The sequence below is a fragment of the Rhea americana genome, unplaced genomic scaffold (assembly GCF_003343005.1).
Source record: "Rhea americana isolate MKP2758 unplaced genomic scaffold, rheAme1 scaffold_35, whole genome shotgun sequence".
Classification (NCBI taxonomy): Eukaryota; Metazoa; Chordata; class Aves; order Rheiformes; family Rheidae; genus Rhea; species Rhea americana.
The window spans coordinates 4,311,107-4,332,355 of record NW_028186479.1 but is presented as its reverse complement, the minus strand read 5'-3'; the positions used below and the strand labels follow the sequence as shown (position 1 = coordinate 4,332,355).

At 38.6% G+C, this 21,249-nt stretch overlaps 1 protein-coding gene across 2 annotated transcripts in view; it reads left to right on the top strand.

The window, feature by feature from the left end:
• EAF1 (ELL associated factor 1) overlaps nt 1-20,035 on the top strand; it is a 20,767-nt gene extending 732 nt beyond the window's left edge. The window contains exons 2-7 of one of the 2 annotated variants that reach the window (XR_014896695.1): nt 3,259-3,353; nt 6,602-6,738; nt 9,346-9,512; nt 16,019-16,249; nt 17,397-17,469; nt 18,364-20,035. Coding sequence is in view for 1 of the 2 variants with exons in the window: in XM_085311846.1 (XP_085167972.1) it covers nt 3,259-3,353; nt 6,602-6,738; nt 9,346-9,512; nt 16,019-16,249; nt 18,364-18,410 (677 nt within the window). In the remaining variant the exon portion in view is untranslated. The remainder of the gene's footprint in view (nt 1-3,258; nt 3,354-6,601; nt 6,739-9,345; nt 9,513-16,018; nt 16,250-17,396; nt 17,470-18,363) is intronic. The other variant, XM_085311846.1, reaches the window with a different exon arrangement.
• Nucleotides 20,036-21,249: the final 1,214 nt, after the last annotated feature.

Below are 21,249 nucleotides of genomic sequence, written 5' to 3'. Positions count from 1 at the left end.
GGGCCCTTCTCTCCCCCCAGCACCCCCCGGTGTTTTCTCCCTCCGCTCCGGCTCTGTGGCCGCAGCCCGAGCAGCCGGGCGGTGGGAGGACGGGGACGGGAAAAGCCCGACCGGGCCGCRCTGGGAGCGTTTCCAGCCCGCCGTGCTGGTGGCTCTCGGCGCGTGGCCCGTGGCTGAGCGTGCTGGTAGTGAGGAAGTGTGAATGAGGGAGGCAGCAGGAGCGGAGCAGGCGCTGGAGCTGTTCATGAAGTGCACGTGAACGGCTTAAGAGCATGAAGCAGCCCCCTCCTCAAAGGAGAGGCCTTCCTTTCCTTACGGCCCTGCTGTTACAGGTCACCACAGGCCCCGGCCTGGCCTGGCCAGGCCTGTGCAGACAGGAATGTCTGGAAAGGAAAGCAGCTTGTCTGCAGCCACAGCGTCCCTAATTCACGTTTAACTGATCGTTTTCATGATGAGGCAGTATGTAACCCAGCAACCTTTTCCCTAGCTGTGTTGACTCTAATAAGTCCCTTCCCAGGAAAGCAAGCAGAAATGTTTTGAGCGCATACAGTATTGCTTAGTAAGTGGTGATGCTGAAGAGTGTAAGATAAAGTCTGAGGCAAGGTCTCAAGCAGTAATTTTGCTTTGGAAGAACTTGGTTAAAGTGTTTTTCTAAGACAACAAACATCTTTTCCAACTGCTGTTTTCTAGCACTGGCTACATTTTATATCATTCTAGAAGATTATTTTGAAGACATCACTATATTTTGGTATTTGAATTCTGTGGACGAGAAATTGTTTTTTCATCCCCTAAATAAGACAAGGATCTAAAATCAGTAGTTCATCAGCAACAGGAGATGAGAATAACACCAAAGTTGTACTTTAGAATCTTTGTATTAGTGTGCAAAATTTATACTATTAACAGAGGATTTTTCATTATATGGTGTGTAATCCTAGGCCTGGTTTCATGGCCTGGTTTCATACATTGTGAGTAAGTAATTTCAGTGAGATTAGTCACCTGAGTGAGGCTTGAAAGAATAATTTTCTAGACTGAGCTATTATTCAAGCAGATGATCAGTGCTTAGGTAGAAGCTATTTCCCTAAGTAGTAAACTCTCTCTAGCAGATTAACACCTAAATTTTGTGTGGTTCACCTCTCTATTATACTTGCATAATCCCACGATGCTAAAGAATACTATACCGTATGTTTGATATATTTAACTGTTTATTCATAATGCCCTCAGTTTTATTCAGCACAAGCCCAGTAGTAAATCTTCATTTATAAATCAAAGTTTTAAAATAGCCCAAATATCAAATGAATGAGGTTGCTGTCTGATGGTATATAAATTAAGCCCAAGCTGTGTCCAGATAAAAATACTTTGGACGTCTAGAGTTGAAAGGTGTTCAATAATCAGTTTCGCAAAAGGGATTGCAAAGCCAAGGCACTTCAGACCACAACTGAAAGAAAGCAGTTTTATTTTCGATTTAAGCTGTTTTTTTCAGTCAGTGACTTTCAAGTGAAATCTCTTTTGCTTTCCTGGCTATAACTTTTTCTTCTAACTGTTGATCTTAAATGATTAGTCTAGGATCTGAGCATCATATAGTTCCCCTAATCCTCTTTATACAAACTACAGTAAGAGGATTTTGCAAGCTAAATTTGTTTCTTCCTCCTTAAAATACCTGGTTGTTTATTAAATAATAAACCTGGTAATAAACCTGGTGGTTTATTAAATTCTGAACTGAAAAGACTAGATTATTCATGGAAAACACATCTAAAGAAACTTGACTTTTGGAAAAAGGACKTCAGTTACATTTAGGTGGAGGTTTGTACACTCCATCTACAGGAAAATTAGCCAAGCACATAAAACCAGTAAGCTTTCAAAAAGAGAACTTTTTTTTGTTTGAGTATTTACTTGGAATAAGTCTGTGTTTTCCTGTTATCTAAGAAAGAAGCATGTTAGTGGTGCATTCCTTTTCATTTAGTGACTGTGCTGTTGAAACTTTTGATCTCTTTTTGGCAAAGACACTAGCCTTTCTATAGCTGCTTATGTTTTATTTAGCAAGCTTGAGCATAAAGTAAATGGGAAACAATAGCTAGAAATAGATTGTTCGGATGAAAACCAAAGATATGATTTGATCTGGCAGTTAAGGCATGAGGATTAAGTCAAGTGTGCCTGATTTTGCTTGTTGTGCTGTCAATGTAAAACTCAATTAGGCGTTAATTTCTCTCCTAATGAGAATTTATTACAGAGCTGTTTTTTTTCCTGCAAATGTGCTTTTTGTAGTGGAATTACATTTTAAATTTGTTCTGATATTAATGTCCTAACTAATGCAATAACTAAAAGTCTTAGTTGTGAATATAATTGCACCTCTTCATATTCTGAGATGCTAGAATTGAATAGATGCTTAAAAAAAAAGGCAATCCTATATCCATATCTGTCTGATATTATTTCACTTTAGATAAATCCTCTGTCAGAACGTTTTGTGTTCTGGTCATTTGTTCTAGTTTTTATGGCTCATAATTGAGGAGAATTAATTGAGGGGAAAATACTTTGAGGTTAAAAGGTTCTTAATTCAACTAAATACACTAAACAAAAGTGTTTTACTTGGAGGACAGAGCATTCTATACAAGCCAACAAAATTGTTTTAAACTAGGGGGAGTTGAAAGCTATCGCTATGTCTCGCCTTAGTCATGCTCTCTGTGCACGATGGCTTGGTTTAGCACAAAGCTTGGTTAATTAAGACCAGCACCTCTTTTTCCCTCACAGATGGGGTCTCAGAGTTGCTCTRCCGCTGAGGTGGAGGCAGAACGCTGTTACATGCTCAGCAATGTCACTGAGGCTAACTGGGGTGGTCTTACTAAGTTAGTCATCATCATGGAGAAAGGTATCCTCTGGTTTGGAATTGGCAAGACCCATGCAGAGCACTGGGGTGTGCTGTTGATTGATACCCTTTTGAGATGCATGGAACGGTCTGCAAAATCAAGTGTCTRTACTGGTTGGGAGAAATCTGCTTTTTGGTCTTTTAAACACAAAGGTCTAGAAACTTCCATTTTTGAAAGTAAGTTTAGAATCCGATGTCATCATGTGACTGGGGTTCTGAACATAGAAACACTGCACTGGTATGTTATTCTACCCCTGTTGTAAACACTGGCATGTGTTTTAATGTCCTCTATAATCACAGTAAATGTGCAGTGGCTTTTTACAGGGAAGGATTAACTATGAAGGCTCTGAGAAACAATTTCACGTATCAATATAATCTAAATTATTTCTCCTCTTTAGATGACTTTAAACCAGCATCAATTGATACATCTTGTGAAGGGGAGCTCCAAGTTGGTAAAGGAGACGAAGTAACAATCACCTTGCCACATATTCCAGTAAGTGTGTTGTATGTTATATTGTATATTTCCCTGTTTATTCTGTAACAAATTTACAAGTAGTTGCTGTGTAGGTACAATCTGCTGTAAATGTTATTTTCACTTCATGTTTGTTAAAACAAGTGGATTCAATATTTGAGCTACCAGAACTGTAATATGCTACCTTAGGAAAGGCCAATTGAGAGTTTGTAAAGGATTATGTTTGTGAGGTTCTAGACTGTTCTTTGCATTTGATTCCTTCTTTTCTACTATTCTTTGACAAACAAGAAGACTTTGCTGTTAGTTGAAAGTTTGTACCTAGTTTTCATTGAATTTTAGTGCTGTGGCTTAAGGAAGAAAGGCAGAATAGTTTTGAGTTGAGTCAAGATTTGATGTTCAGAAGCCACAGGTAGGCCTTTCTGTACATGCTTTAGTAATGGAAAGCRCAGACTTATAGCTTAGATTGTTTCCTGCCATTAGATTTATTGGTGGAACCTAGAAAGAGGTTTCTGGCTAGTGGAAATGAAGTATCTGTCCACTTTGTCCTCAAATTATACTGTAAAGTCTACTGTGTGRGGATGATAGTTGAACAGCAATAAAACAAATGATCAAACTGTTCATAGGTGCAGCTGTTTTATAATTGAAGAATCAGTGATTTCCTTATGAAAACAAAGAAAGTGCTTGCATTTTGGAACTGGATTTGTTTGTTAGCTGAAGCTAGTGCTGTGTGTTAAGCCAGTAAACTAGAATTGGCTCAGACATAGATGGGTTTGTGGAGGGGGAAGCAGTCAATTTAGAAGCTGTGTGTCAAATCCTTTTGGTATTCTTTATTCTACTGTGCTGGTATTTTCAATTGCTATATAATGTGATAATTCTCACCAAACGATGATTTACCTGCTCCCCTCACCCTTTTTTATATGGCATTGATCACCTTTAGTGCTGCAGGATGTTGCATATTTGCTTTTTGTCTATAGAAATGTTGAATATAGTAGTGTTAAATAGAAAACAGTGTGGTTAATAGCAATAACATTCATCTTTAATTAACTGGCRACTGTGTTGTTTCTTTATCTTTTGTATTGATCAAAATTGCATGTAACATCCTTTTCCAAATCTCTGTACTGATGGGTTTAATGTGATTGTCTTCCCAAGAGCATGAACAGCTTTCAGCTTCTGGTATGCTCTGGAGGGTTATGCAGCTAACCGCACAAAATGCAGCCTCTGTGCGCGTGTTTTTCCRAAGCAGTGTTGCCTAAGTTTTGGAGAGTTAGCTGGAAAACACTCTGAGGAGTTTCGAGATTATTTCATCCTTACAAGGTTTACTGAATTTCTTGAATCCCACTTTGCGTCTCAGTTGCCCCAAAACAAATTCCAACTTGTTTTTTGAAATTGCCTGATCACTTAGGATATCTGTTTGATCATTTGTTCAGTGGAGTTTTCTGGTGTCCATTGCTGCTTGCATAACTTGAAGCACTGTTTCTACCTGCGGATTTAGTGGCTCTAATACTAATCAGTCTTGGTTGGGAAAGTGAAGAATTTTTGCTTGATTTTTTTTTCTTTTTTTTTTAAAAAGAAACAAAACAAAACAACTCACTCTTGAAAATCTGATTAAATTCACCTTTCACTTACTTTCTTTTTCTATCCTGCAGAATCTGTAAGCCAGTGTTATTTAGACACTGACCTTAAAACTTTTAAGTGTTTAATATTAAGTAGAAGTGTTGAATTGTTAATTTACTTAAATATAGCTTCCATTTCTGCCTTTTTTTTTTTCAAAGCCCAAAATTGACTTTTCTGACTTAGGAAGTTTCTGGATAGCAGAATAATAGGCTGCAAACTTACCAATTCTCATTGTGTTTGTGCTTTATGCTTCCTGATTTATCTGTCAGCAGTGAGCTGGCTTTGACTTTCAGCTTACTTTTTATCCTCTTAAATGTTGTTTTCCGTTATTAAATGTAGGAATATTAAAAACATAAAATGTCTTTGAAGATTTGACTGTCATGAGACTATGATCTTTTCTGAACCATACTCTTACTGTAACTTTGTGAAGAATTCTGATTTATTTTACTTTTCCAGATTCATTTTAGATTCAAACATACTCAGTTAATTAGAAATATTGAGATTGCGGGGTTTCATTCTGAGTGTTTAAATTTTAGTTGTTCATTCTGCTATTTAGAATAAAATGTGGAAGAACACATTATTTTTCTCTTGTCCTTGGTTTTGATTGCTATCCAACATGTGCCAAGGTGCATGAATTAACTTTTTTTTTTTAATTTCTCTTGGTAGCTCATATACGTATGAAATCTGAGTATATTTTACAGCTGAGAATACACTTGTATATGTTCCTTGTGTGAGAGTGAGAATACACTTGTGTATGAGTACACGTCCTTTCTTTGATATAGCCAGGGCCATCCTGCTGTGTGCAGATAGACCGTAACTGATTCTACTTTCTCTACTTCAAAACCATTGTATGGGCCAGCCTGTGCAYGGATGCAGTACAGATGGCCATAGCCTCAGCAGTATTTGCCAGCGTGCAACACCGCATGAATTTRTTTTTGTTGCTTCTCAGTTTAAGCCGTCAGATTTCTATGGCTCTATGCAGCATTGTGTGGAGTTGGGGACTTTCTGGAAGGAGTCAAAATACCCCCATTTGCTTTTGAGAATACATTTAATTGTAATTGCAAGCATCCACATGCTAATGTGACTTTGAAGAAGGTAGTTGTTCCCACACAGGGTGTGACAGTTACTTTTATACCAGATTATAAGCATCTTTTTTTTTTAATTTGGTGTATTAAATACACAACAGTTTAAATGTGTCAATTGACCACATGCTACTTCAGCTGACAGTTCTGCTACATGAATAATTAGAATTTTATTTCATATCTAAGCCCAAGATTTCCAGAGCAGAAATTTCAAGAAAATTCCTGACATTTGTCACAGCTAGCTATTCAAATTGCCATCAAGTTACCATTTTGGGAAGGAGGACTGTCAATAATGGCAAGTAAAGAGAAGATGTTTTGTCACTGCAGAGACATTTAAAATGATGAAAGGCATAATAATGCTGTGAGGAAACATCTGATCTGCTGCTTTATTATAGTTTTATAGTTAAAAATATATATATATTTTTCCCTTTTCATGAATGAACATTTTCTGTAGAAACTGAGGATTAACTTCTTAGTCTCTAGGTCAGAACAATATATATTCATTTGACTTAGTATTTATAAACTGTTTGGGTAGGGCATATAACCAAATGTGTGCCCTTTCTTTGATGCCAGGGTTCAACTCCACCGATGACGGTGTTTAAAGGAAATAAAAGGCCATACCAGAAGGACTGTGTGCTTATTATCAATCATGACACTGGGGAGTATGTACTGGAAAAACTCAGCAGCAGTATTCAAGTGAAGAAAACAAGGTAAATCTGCAGACAGGGCTAAGTTAATGGCATGAATTCATGCTGAAGTTTTCTATTCAGGCTGTGTTGTTTGAATCAGAACTTTATTTTGTAGTAATGTTTAATTACTAAACCTTATGGGCTAATTATCTTGCCTAAAAATGCAAGTAGCTGTTGAAAGTGTGAATCCAAGAGTAAAGAATTAGTAAATTCTCCACTGCTGAAAGGACATAATTATGGTTTACAAGGAAACATTTATGATTATTTGGAGTTTTGGAAGCTGGCTAAAAGGTGGGATGTTTTCAGGAATCTCTGGTAGTTGAAGATGATGGAAGTGTTATCCTGACAAAAGGACTGTTGGACTTCCGAGGTTTGTTCCTGGCAGCTTCCTGAGRGAGTCATGAAGCTTTAATAACATACTGTTAAAGAGCAAGAAACACTCATCAACAAGGCACTGAATTGATGATATATAAAGTGGAGCAAAAGTCCAAAGACTCCAGATGGGGGGAAGGGAAGAAAACTGAGGAAGTAATGGTTGTAAGACTTTGCCTAGACGAATTGCTGAGGCCAGAAATCCTCTCTGACTCAATACTCATACTTCACWGCACACAAATTTCACCCTATAAAGTGCGCAGCTGAAACATTTTTAGTACTCTTGCTGATCTGCAAGTACCTGAATTCTCTGAATCACATTCTTTAAACACCACTGGACTCATCAATTATTGAGATCTAATGATAAAGCAGTTACTCAGATATCTCCTACATAAGATGCTCTTAAATACTTTTACAAATATGATAGCTTAAAAAAAAMCAGAAGTATTTATTGCAGTGTAGAACTTCTAGCCGCTAAAGCTGTATAGGTAAGTGGATTACAGCTCATCAGCACTTGGCTGGAAGTTTGCCAAAGAACAGGTTCAGTTCAAAGTAAACGAACTGTTACTCCTCTGAGCTAGTGATGTGAAAACTCATCCACKTAACATCCAAAGGCAAAGCGTTTTGTCCAGTGAATATGAGTGTATTAGAGATGAGATTTGAAGCCCCCAACAATTTATGTACTGCTGGATTTTGGCCAAGTGAAGCAAAAGTCAGAGGGAGCAAAGAAGTGCAGAAGTGCTTGAGTCCTGTGATATGTTTKGATCCAGTGAGTTTTGGAACCAGTGAGGTGTTAAATACTTCCAGTTTTCTCAAGCAGAGGTGAGCAAGAAGAAAAATGAGGACCTCTCTTGTGAGGAACTGTGATTTGGGAAGTCATTTAGTTTTCTAGATCGGAAGTGAAATCTTTTTCTTGGCTACTTTGGTCTTTAAAGACCTGCTGACATCCTTGGAGGCAGAATTTTTAGTGTTAATGTCCTGATAACATTCAGAGAGGAGTGAATGTGCTTTTTCTACTTAAAATCTTTAGTTCTGAGAGTGTAGTTAATACTGAAAACCATTTTCTGTTTTTACCTTTCATACGATCTAGTGAGTGTATTCCCAGATAGGCCACTTTTATTGTAAATAACTATGTACACTGTATTGATGTGGTATCTAATAGCTGCATTTCAGTGATGAATGAAGAGATGGTTCCATGTCTAGTATTTGAGATTGCATCTACAATGCAGTGCAGCACAGAGATACTTGAGTTAGCTCTAAATRCATTAGATCAGGTACTAGAAGTGGTTTAGGTGAAGTCTCAGGAAGTTCCATGTGGACTATTTGACTTATTTCTCAGTGGGATCAGCTCAAGGACATAAAATGCCATATTGCTGAGTTTAGAACCTACTAGGACCAAAGCTTAGACCTAATACTTTTAAGCTGTTTCTGTACTACACTACATAGAGACATACTCAAAGGCTTTCATGATAAGTGATAAATACGCCACAAACAAATATTTTACTTAGGTTCCTCTAAGGTACATCATGACCAGGTTAAAGTATGCTTGTTTTTTTTTTTTTTCTGCCAGGGTATTCACTGTTCTAGGATTTAGCAATTTATTGATTCAGAAAAATGAAGAAACACCTGATTTGAATTGACCACCTAAGCATAGTATTCTTCCCATAAAGGAAATAGTTTAAACTGTATTTTAAGGAACAATAGCAAACAAGTGAAAAAGCATGAAAAAGATGCTTATATGCTGTTAGCAGTAACACCGTGGTTGCTGTAGTCAGGTTGATCTGTAAGAGAGTTCAGTCTGAGATGGTTTGGTTACAAGTGAGAAAATTCTTTCTTTTACTTTGATTGTTCCAAGCAGGATTTTGTTATGAGTAGATCTGCTTATACTGTAGGCAGACTTTAAATTTTTGTGTTTGTTAACTCCTTTTTTTTAATAGAAATTTAAACTGTTAAATTAAAGCCTTTATTGCTCTCCCACTAGAGAATATGGTAGCACTGAAACACATCTAGTTTTTAAAATACCTTTTGTAAAGGTGTTACAATGCAGTTGTATATACACATTTGCTGTTGAAAACAGCAGTGTTGCGTATAGAAGGAGAACAATGTTTGGTATGTGCATGTTTAAAGGTTGTAATTCACTGTGCAGCTTTACAAAATGGGGTTCTTCAAAAGGAAGTTACAGATTAATACAAATATACTGAAAAAATTAAACACAGCTGCATGGTGCCACTGAGTGTCTTTGGTGTGTTGTTTTAGAGCGGAGGGTAGCAGTAAGATCCAGGCACGAATTGAACAACAGTCTGCCCGAGCCTCTCAGCCTCCATCACAGTTCAGAGCCCCAACCAAGCCAGCAGTTGGACCTAAAACTTCTCCTTTGAAGGATAACCCTTCGCCTGAACCTCAGCTGGATGACATTAAGAGAGGTAAAGAAGGGTTTGTAGTTTTCAGGATTTGGTTGTTTGTCTGTCGTCTTTTTATTAAAAACTATGACTGTGCAATTTATAAAAACACGTTAGAATATTCAGGGATTAAAGCTTGTACTTGACAGCTGGTTTGTCATCTTTATTTCTCATTTTAAGGAATCTTAATGAATTATTTATTCATTCTGCCAGCATAGGTATTTATACTGCAGTCTTTTTTGGCATGAGAGAACCTCTTTGCTGATAATTTTCTGTCTTCCAAATTATTTCTCTGTTCTAAAAAGAAGACAAACTAAGTGTGAATTCACAAAAAATTACAACAGCCGAGTGCTAGACAAGTTGGATTGGGTAGCTTAGGCAATGACTACAACAACAAAAGCTTAATGGTCTGAGATCCAATTATACAATCAAGTAACTTGGAAAAAAAGCTATTCCTGCATAGAGTAAGGTTGGAGGCGTTTGCTAAGAGGATGGAAGGGCCGTGTGGCTGTGTCCTGTCATGAGGCCTAAAGTCTGTGCCGTGCCAGGCGCAGAGAGGAAGTAACCCTGCAGCTTCCTCTCTACCGTGACCACACCTTGAAGCACTTGAACGGATGATTGCCTCAACCTGATCTGCAGCTCAAGCAGCACATTGTCTTTAGCTGTGGACATGTAAGAGTTAGGTGTTTGGGGTTCAGATTCTTTGCTCAAAACCTTCCTTTCATGCTGGTGTGATACCTGCTTTTGCTGTTAACAATGCAATCAGAATGCAGAAGATATTAAATTTAAGTTTTTATTTGGTTCTCTTGGGTTTCTTATCTGGCATCAAACACAATTATTTTACTTCTAAGATTATGCTTTTTTCTGTAGTTATTTTTGACACTTTTAAGCTATGTGAGTGTTTGTGTAGGAGCTGACTGGACTCACAGCTTCACAACAGTAGTATTTTCAATACCTGGACGATAGTCAGCAGATGGAGTCAAAGTCTGAGAATTTGCTAGCTATAGTTCCCTTAGCTGCTTCGCCATTTTTGTTTCTTTTGCAATGGCTAAGGGAGAGGATATCAGGCAGTATCATAGAATCAGTAAGGTTGGAAGGGACCTCTGGAGATCATCTAGTCCAGCCTCCCTGCTCAGCAGGGTCACCTAGAGCATGTTAGACAGGGTTGCATCCAGGTGGGCCTTGAATATCTCCAGAGAAGGAGACTCCACAACCTCCCTGGGCAACCTGTGCCAGTGCTCCATCACTCTCACGGGGAAGAAATTCCCCCTCATKTTCAGGCAGAACTTCCTGTGCTTCAATTTCTGCCCATTGCCTCTTGTCCTGTCACATGGGACAACTGAAAAGAGTTTGTCCCYGTCCCCTTGRCACCCTCCCTTCAGGTACTTGTACACATTGATAAGATCCCCCGTCAGTCTTCTCTTCCCCAGGCTGAAGAGGCCCAGCTCTCACAGTATATCAGTTTAATAACTGAATCAATTATAATGGTGGGTTTTTTTTCCTGTAGTGTGTAATAAGCTACATAACCATGGGGGCACTCTTTTGTAGACATACAACAATTTGTAAAGGTCATGTTTTTATAGTAAAATAATCATGCTCGTCTGGTGTGCCATCTGTTCCAGAGAAACTATTTTCTAGTGCTCTAAGAATGTAAGTCATATTGTTTAGAACTGTCCTGGTAACTTTTTTGCCACCTGAATATCTTTTATTGGGAAATACCTCCAAATAAATAAGAAGCAGATTTTTGTTTCCAAAAGTAAGCAAAAGCGTGCTTGACTAGTACTAAAAATACATCCTCAATATGGTGTTCCATAGAGAGAATCTTTCAAGGCCTGAAAAGACAGAGAACAAGTTCCTGAGCAGTTTCTGTTTGCTTCTGGTATATGCTCTTTATTAACTTTTCTAAGATGCTCATTATAACTTTTCTAGGAGTTCCTCAATCCTTCAGTAATGTAAGTCTGAGTATYACTTCCAGCATTGAATATCTAGAGTGTCAGCATTATTAAACCTTTTAAGTCATGAGAATTTACCTGGGAAAGGCAGAACTGAAATAACACCACAATACAGTGACAGTATTTAATACAACTTAACTGTACAAGCCATGAGATGGTCTCTTTGGAACTCAAAAGTCTTTGACCATAAAGAAGCATATTAAGGAAAGAAAACAAGACTGAAGACTGTTCTCTGCATTCAAGCAGTAACTTTCCTTTTGGTTGGACTACCTCTTTTTTATAAAATATACATAAAGGTGAACTTTTGTGTTGTTTCTTTAATGGACACAGCACAGAACTTCCAGTCCCCAAAGGACGTGATTGGAAGCGGCTCTGTGAAACCGTGACCTCTCCTGCTCCCAGTGTGCCCTCCTCAAGAGTCTAGTAAGACACAGCCCTTATCATAGTAGGGTTTAATGATAGTTTTAAGCCAAGCTCAGTGCAGGCTTCTGCCTCCTCCACTGTATTCAGCTGGCATTTCCCTTACAGGTGAGCTAGGAAATGAAGCTTCAGGTAGATCAGTTCTCACATCCATCGCATTGTGCAAATGCCCAAATTGCTGTGGCTAAGGTCTGAGGCAGACAGAGTGCATGGGAGTTGAGGCAGTCCTTTTCTCCATACTGGCCTTAGGGAGGCTGTCTCTAGGGATCTGCACCAAAGGAGTCTGTTTCCCTGCAAACTTTTATATTGACCACCTGCCTGAAAGGAACGGAATAGAGGCTAAGAGCTTGTTCTTTTGAATGCTTGGCTACATCTGATAACATTTCATTCAGCAGTRAACATTTGTACACATATGCCGGAGAACTACTTATTTGCATGAAATTATTGGCATATATCAGGCATATCTGACCACAACAGAAATGYTTTTAATAATGTTGACATACTTAAAGCATTCACTGCTTGAAAAAGTGCAGGAATATGTCTGTTTTGAAAACTCTGAATTCAGTGCTTAAAAATCTGAGCAGTTGGGTGTTGTGTTTTGTTTTGTTTTATATATATATATATATATTTGTGTGTGTATGTATATATATGTATGTATGTATATATGTTTGTATGTATATGTATATACACACATACCTGAAAAGTAGCTCTAGTCTATAAGGATTATGCCATAGAACTGTAGTTGTCTCTCAAGGACATCTCAATCAAATTTACTGCACTTGGCTAAAATATGCGTCTTTTAGCTGCCATCTCCACATAGTCAAAGTGCCAAGGTCAAGCTGATTTCTCTCCACCTTGCACACCATTATTAACAGTGAGTATTCTGTTATGGACATAGAGCCTTATTCTCTATAAAGCTGAATTTTATTTCTGTAATTCCTTGGTATTTTTGCAGGTGAGGTTGAGGCTTCAGTTAAAAATTCTAYGGAGCTTATTATTGTTAAGCAGTATAAACCCTTTTCTGTGATTACTGAAAAATTAGGACATTTGATTCAGAATATGTACAGAAAATAGCCATGCTGAGAAAGGTTGTTTTGTACTYGCATAATGATTTTTGACCTTGAATTATTTTTTTATTCTAGAAGACTGCTGCATTGACTACCAGTATAAAATAATAAGCTTTTTTACTTTCTTGAAAGAAAGCCTAAAGTTGTAACATCRAACATGCAAAAGTTAAGGGTCCCCTAGCAATGTCAACCCTTTTAAATGATGTAGACTCAATTAAGGCAAGTGTTCAAAAATATACTGTGTGAAAAGCTTTCTTAAAAGTAACTGCTGCACATCCTGACTCTTATCATCTTTTAAACCTTGAAGTGCATCAGTGTGAGGTGTTTGATCTCATGGACCAAAAAGTGATTTAAGAAAGATTTGACTTGCATTGTTCAGCTTGGCATATATGTATACACCTCCCCTCACCCCTATTTTAATTGAAGGCACTGCAAAGCAACATTTATCCAAGGCTTCAGTAACTATGACCACTTTAAGTCATAGGAAATTTTGCATAGGAAAATGCAAAATCTAACAATAATAAAGCAGATGTGTTTTTCCTCTAAGGCTTTTGTATCATTGTAGGCYTAGCCACTATCTTTCATAAGGTGACATTGAAGGGATTTGAACAGACTTCCTTAATGGTTCTGCTGGAGTTTTACCTGATAGTTTTTTAATGACAGAGTAGCCACCATAACATTAGTGAAAACAATTATTTTTTTTCTCATCTGCATGGATGAGCCATTTAGAATACTGAGCACAAGGAATTAAGAGAGCAGAGAGACTTGAAAGGAAGCTGCCAGCCTATGAGACTGATTAGTAAATGGACTCAAAATGAGTTTCCATCCATAACAACTCTGACAACACCCTTCAAGTGTTACTTCTTATATCAAGTTCAGACTTCTTGTTCAGATTTTTTTCTTTAATTATCTGGAATGCATTTCTTGTTGTGTCTTTTCACTTCACTCACAAAAGCTCCACCAGCTTTTTCTTTCTTTACTTCATGCCATTTTGTATGTTTTCTGGACTGGCATGTTCTTGTCACCCCTGTGTGCCAAGACACACACTCTTTTCAGCCTTAGACCTTCTAGCCCTATAAGCATTTGTGGGTAATCTCAAATGCTAGTCCTTCTGTAGGTTTGTTTACTGAATCTTTTCACCATGTGGACTGGGGTCTGTAGGTGATTGTGTTTGCTACAGTCCAGGATATTTTAACAACACATTATCATTAGCAGCTCTCACGCTCACTAAAAGTATGTGGAAATTTTACATCATTAAGACAGGGAAAATACCTGAGCATTTTAAAGGGAAAGAATGGTGATTCCTGTTTAGCTTTTCTTTAGCTTTCCCCTGTAATTTCTTAGTCTTGAACACAGAACATTTACAATTTGAAATCCTAGATAAGGGCATGCTGAGAACAGTGACTYGCAAGTGCCCATTTATCTGTATTTCAAACTCCAGGCATGAAATAGAATTTTAAAGTCAGTAAGACTGTATTGGATTGAGGGGGATGAGGGAGAAAGACGTTGCAGTACAACATAGTATCTTCTGTTGGGCTAATCATATATTCTTCTCCCCTCTTCCAGTGGTCTTTTTTGTTGTTTCYTAAAGATGAAAAGGTAGGTTTACTCTCTACGTTGGCATACAAATAAAGTACAGGTAATGCAGGTCATTGTTGGAGATCTGGCTTCAGGAACTAAGTTGCAAGAACCCCACTATCCTTAAATAGCCAGCTGGAGTTCGGCACGTGGTTGTTCCCTTTTAATGTGCCTTCCTTGCCTCTAATTGAATATAGCTCATTTTCAATATGACAATTATGAACTTTGAAAAGTAGCAGTTTTGAAACTGGCAAAAGAAAACTGTTTCTCAAACCAGAACATGCTTGGCTAGAGGACTTTCTCCAGCAAGTAGTGCAGAGGCTGAAAGCTTAGCTGGTTACTTCAAATGTGAAGCAACCTGAGGAAAACGGTTTTATTGAAAAAGAGAAGAGTTCCACTTGCTCAGCCTTACTCTTGGAGGAGGTCAAGATAACAAGCATTAAAATTGTGCCATTTTTTCCATAATGGAGAGAGAAGCACTCACTTTTCACCTGGTCAGTATAGAACTCCTAGTACTACAAAAGCCTGAACTGTGAAAGATTCTCATGCTTTACCTAACAGAAGTGTGAATATTGCTGTTTGTTGGAAACTTGCCTAGCTGGACTGAGTAATTAGAGACTTGACTTTGTGGGTGGATACAAAGAAGTTGTCCTATAACTATAGTGTCCTGTACACTATTATGACAGATTAAAAAATACACAGTGATGGTATGGTTTGGGGTGACTTACCTTAATAGCTGTTCAACCTTAGCCAGCACTGACTGTTGCTGATGGTGCTGTCATGGTAGTCCAGCGTGTGTGGTGTGGCTGACTTGAGTAACTTCACAGTTTCAGAGTAGTCTCTGTATTTCCTAGCTATTTGTGATCACTAGAGCAGATTAAGGTATTGCCACCACTCTCTGATACATGAATATTCTCATCCGCCSCACAGCAAGGTTTTCTGATGTCATTTGGCTGCTTCTGAAGGTTAGTTAAAATGAGTCATGTGACTGTCCACTGGAGCAGTTTCATACATTATCTTAAATCAGGGCAATTTCTGTTGTGATGATGTTCSTATGCCCGCCCTCTCTCCCTCTGTGTTTTCCAAAAGCCTGTATGTTACTGACTTTCAATGGAATTTAGGTTCCTGCATATTCAAATGCTTCTTAAAATATGGACTGACTGTTGGCACATAAAACTCCATCAGGAAATGTACTTGCTTTGTATGTAAATATATAACTAAGGAAAATAATGAAGCAGCAAATACTTTCAAGAGTGTAAAGTGTATATATGTTTATAAAATAAATGAAGGCTTTATGATACTGAACTGTGCTCTTACTTCTTTAAATTCAGCTGTAACAGCAAGATTAAACAGTTGTCAAGATTTTTTGGTTTTCCTTCCTGTCTCTTTCTTATGTGAAATATTTAATGCGATTAAATTATACTTGATGAGACTGTTGCATTTTCAAATTCTTCTCTCAAATTCCATGGGGCCCTATTCATGGTTTCAAACAGATGAATGTCCTTTTTTCCAGAGCTAAGAGCAGAGGTTGAAATTATTGAGCAGATGAGTAGCAGCAGTGGAAGCAGCTCATCAGATTCAGAGAGCTCATCTGGGAGTGAAGATGAAAGCTCCAGCAGTGAGGGAGAAGAGCCTGCACATGTTTCCCCTTCCCAGCCACCACACCAGCAGTATAACAACAGGAGTACAGTTGCTAACGGCACCAGCAGGCCACAAGGAAGCAATCAGCTCATGAATACTCTCCGTAAGTAAAGGCTTGTGTCTTATTGCTGTGGGAACCTGCCTGAGACCACCTGTATTTTTAGCACATTAAGCTAACTCTTTGAAGTACAGTTTGCTGAATAGTTATCAAAGGGGGGGTTCACAGACTGAAATATGCAGATGAGATTTTTGAACAGAAGTCTGAGTCCTGTCCGAAGGTATGGAGATTACTTAAGTTTGGTCCAGAGCCTGTAGGCATCAGTGCAACAGCCCCCATTCATTGACCTTGCTGAGCCTTGATTTGGGCCTCTGGGTGGAGTGAGTGGGCAGCAGAGCATCAGTGCGGGGATATATTGTGTGGGAGGGAAGAACTGTCCTAATGTGACAACACAGACTAAGAATAAATAGTGGGGTTGTGACATGGGTCAGTRTAGTCAGTAGAGAAGTGTGAATGACATGACGGCTGTAATCATAAATGCAGTTTTMGCCCTATTTATTAGATGTAATGTTTTGTTAGAATGTTTATAGTATATTTGTTTCAGCTATATTTTCACAAWTTTCATATTTTAAAGTGAAATTTGAACTGCTAGGTATTTGATTAAAATGTGATGTTTGGAAGCATTGAGTCAGTACAACTCCGTTGCTTAGATAGTGCTAACAGCGTTCTTAAGGGATAGTTTTGTCCCATCAGGCTTTCCCGGGGGAGATRGTGTACATCTGTGTTGTTCTTGTTTTATGGTAGGTCAGGTGTATTCTAACTCAGTGAAGTTAAAATATTGCATTAACTTGAAACTAGAACTTAGTTATTATAAAACATTCCAAATTCCTCCAAAGGCATGTTTGAGTAYGTCTTTCAGCACCCACATACAGGGAAGTGGTGGAGCTTAAATGCAAATAAATGTAAGGTTTCCAGCTTAAATAAGTCAAATTCTGATACTATACTGACAATACTGAAMAGGCCTGCTGAAAAACTAGGGAGGCCAGTCAGGGTTCCTGTCAATAATGAATGCCTGAGGTGACCCTTGGGTGAAATCCAGATTTCAGCAAAGTCAGTAGGACTCTTGCCGTTGTGGGGGATTTTTGTTTTTTTGTTTTTGTCTTTTTGAGGTAGGCTCTGATTAAGGCAGTAGCTTCCAAACTTTCTGGTTTTGAGATGCTTCTTCCCTGCTTCTCTTGGGCTGTGACTACAGGTACTGCCTAGATCACTGAATTTTAAGAAGCCTCTGACCCCAGGAGGGTTTGTGAACCTGTATTTGGGAACTGGTAAGGCCRCTCCTTTTTTTAGGCGCTGATTTTTGCCCTGATTAATGTTCTTGAGCATACAGGTCTCTGGTGCCCATCTACATGGGGAGAAGCACCCCTAACCCAAGCAGGGTGTTTTTCAGCTTTTTTTTTTCAGCAGATCAGTTGCCATTACATAGCTGCTGTGGGCAGAGGGACCTGTTTTTGAGGAGGGTCGTGAGAGAATGCTCTTGAGACCTAAGTTCAGTTACCAGAACAAGAGCATTGTTTTTGCACTCTTCTACCTCTTTACTTCCCCCAAATCCGAAGAGCTCTGCAAGACAGAGATCAGAGACTGTAGGTTTAACCCACATCTAGGCCTCCTTGATCTGATCTCTTTGCCCTTTATGGAGGGTGGGGGGGAGTTAGCCTTCCTCTTCACACCCTTAGTCAGCTTAGTTCAACCAACAGCCTTGAGTTGCAATTGCTTTAACATTCCTTCTGGTGTATTGCCTTGGCTACCCAAACCACCTTGAAACAAAACAAGTCTGTATTAATAGGCTTAATGAAGCCAGGGAATTCCCCAGTGCCTTGCCCCCGAGTCATATGCAGGAGTTTGGCTGGATGGAGTTCCTTCCACTGCTGCTAGTGAGGGGAATGCTGTTCTCCCATCGGGAGATGGCATTTGGGAGGTATGAGGCCAAGGAGTTTCACTGTGGCCTGGATTAGGCCATATAATAGCCTTGTGCAAGCTGTAATATTCTTGGGCATGAAGAGCTGTTTCATTAAACAACAGAAATGATGTTTGCATTTGAATCTTCTGTTATTTTATTTAAATGTTATAATTTAAATATGACTATTCTTTGATTTGATTGCAATGAAACGTGAATTAACTTCTACCCCCTTGTTGTGTTTTGTTGTTTTTGTTTTCTGTAGGAAATGACTTGCAGTTGAGTGAGTCTGGGAGCGACAGTGATGACTAGAGGCTGAGCTTTTGCTGCTTCTGTTGCATATACATGAAGAACTAATTTACTTTGCAATGATCCTATTGCTTATGAAGAGGAGCTGGCACAGGGATAGTTCCAYGAGTGGAATTTTAATAGAAAAAATGCATCACCTTCTAAAATATCAAATGCTGAAGGCAGTTTTACTTTGTGTATTAAGTGTATATTTTGTGTATATTTTTGTTCTTTAAAGTTTTAAATAGGTATGTACAGTGAGTAAGCCAGTATGTATTCCTGTCTGTTCCTTATCTGTAAGCTTAATGTGTAGCTTTTTGCAGTCATCTAAAAATTTCTTCTTTGTAAAAGATACTCAGAACCATTTTAACTTGGTGGGGGGAGAAGAGGGTTGTATACAGGATGGGCATGAGCCAACACTGAGTTAAAAAAAAAAAAAAAAATGCTGGAGCTAGAGTGTGCATTGAAGTGGGATTGTTATAAAGTAAGTTTCAAATCAAGTTGATTTCTTTGGTTTGAGGCTTTTCTAATGTCTTTTTATTATTATTTATGGTTGATCTGATGGACATACTTTTAAACACTTGGAAAAGAGAAGTCATAAAGCTTTGTTCATCACAAACCTTGCTGTACCAGTGCCTTATAGCAAGTTTTTTAAACCGAGCTTGAATTCCTCCCAYCTTTCATACAGGGAACAATACTGAAAGCTCTTCAGATTGCTTTTGTAAACAAGAACTATATTTCATGTAAAGCTAAGTGCACTCTGAGGGCAGTTGCTTTAGCAGGATAAAAAATATATACACACATACATATATATCTATATAAATAATACAGATATATATGTCATCTAAACAAATCCGAATAAGAACAAGAGCAGCATTCCCTCGTGCAACTTCAGTGTCTCATTTAACTCAGACATTCAGACCCAGATTCTCAGAACTACTTAGGAGCCTGATTCCCAGTGAAACTGTAGTGTCTCAAATACAAGATACAGAACTTTCTGAAGTTTAAGACTATTGTCCTGTTTGCAGTTTCCTAGAGAGTGCAGAAAGAAGACAGAACTCAGCAACAGATGATTAAACAACGGAAGTCTCTCTCCCAGTGCAGTTGTTCAAGTAGACTTTAGTGCGTATTATTTGTTGTATGGGAGGAAATGAGAAATATTTGCATTGGATGAAATTCACCTCCATTTAAGGGTGTTTAAAGAGTGCTCAACTGGATTATCATTAACCTTCTTGCTCCCATGGAAGATGAGTGCCACCTTTTACAAGTTGAACACAAGGCTTGATTTCCTAACCTAAAACTCAAGTGGCAAAGGCCAAGTGGCTCAGTAGTTTTAGTGTAATCCAGGAGAATGCAAAGCTGAATTGGATGTCTAAATGTCTACTTTGCACAGCTTTTGTCAGTCTATGTTTTAATTCCCTGTTTTCTCTTTTTTCTTTTTTTCCCTCTTTTTTTTAAAGTGTTGAAGAGAAGGGGACATTTGAAGGGAGATTTTTATTAAATCGTTTATTTTTTTTGCATTAGATATGTATTTAGGCATATTTTTGCATCATTGTACATATGTTTAAGAATATTTGTTTTTTAAAGTGTTTTATGATGTGGGTACATATTTTAACATACAATTATGAAATATACGTGATGTAAAGTTGTGAGTGATCTGGATGTAGTTTTTTTCTTCCTTCTTTTTTTCCTTCTCTGGCTCCCCTCCTCATTCGTTAGTAACCTAAACAACATATTTTCATGCAAGTGTGTACCACTTTTAAACTTACTTTGGCAAGTRCCAGTGCTCTGTTCTACCAAGCTGTACCAGTATGGAATTTTATACTTTGAGGCAAGAGGTCTTCTACTGCATGGCAGTTTGCAGCATAATTAATAGTGATACTGCTCCTGACTTTTCCCCAGCTTAAGATACAAATAAACAAGGAGGCATTCTCTGTTACAGTTTCCTGTTACAGGTACATATCCTTGAAGTTTGTTGATGTTATTAATTATATTTAAATGAAATTATATTTATGTTTGTAACTATGTTTAAATGAAAAAGCAGCAGCACAGCATTTTCAATCTTTATCATTCCTGGCTGCACATGCCCTCTAAAATCCAGGGCGTGTCATAGAAGTTTACTAATTTAATGTAAATAAAATATAGAGAACTTCAGAGAGTAGGGGCAACACCAGGCTACATTGATGTGAATTGCCAATTTAATCATGGTTTAAATCAGCAAGCAGGAAAGTGTCCTTCAGATAATGAATTTCTAGCTTGTTTTGTACTTTGGGGAAACGTCACCTAAAAAGTTGGCTTCCCTCCCTGTTCGTTAGTAACCATACCAATATATTTCCATGCAAGTGGATACCACTTCTGAACTTCCTTCAGCAAGCCTTTGTGCCCCCTGGAGATGTATCGCACCAGGGCTGGCAACCTGTTGCTGGTGAGGCGTCGTACTGTGCATCGTGCGCTGGGACCGCRTCCTCTGTTACCGCGACGCTGTGGCGGCTGGTGAGTAACGTCGCGTCCCGCTTGCGGGTGGAAACGGGCCCGTCCGAGCTACGTGTGCGCGATCGGCCTGGCACCTCCTTGCCATGGCGCCACGAGCACCTTTGTCCGGGATCTCCACCCCTCTGCCGCTCGCGCTGGTACCTGGCGTGCGTTATGCACTGCTCAGCCACACGGAGATTTCAGGCAGCAATGTGTAGGATCAGAAAGGCTGGCTGCCACTGATTTGCATCAGTAAGTATGCATTAAACCCATTACCTAGCCTGATGTTTTCACTGAGGTTCTTAAGTGTTACATTTCGTACTTCGAGAAGTAGCAAATGCTGCTTATCTCTTTTTATTAGATGGTTGTTCATTTGTTGCTTGTGCTTTGC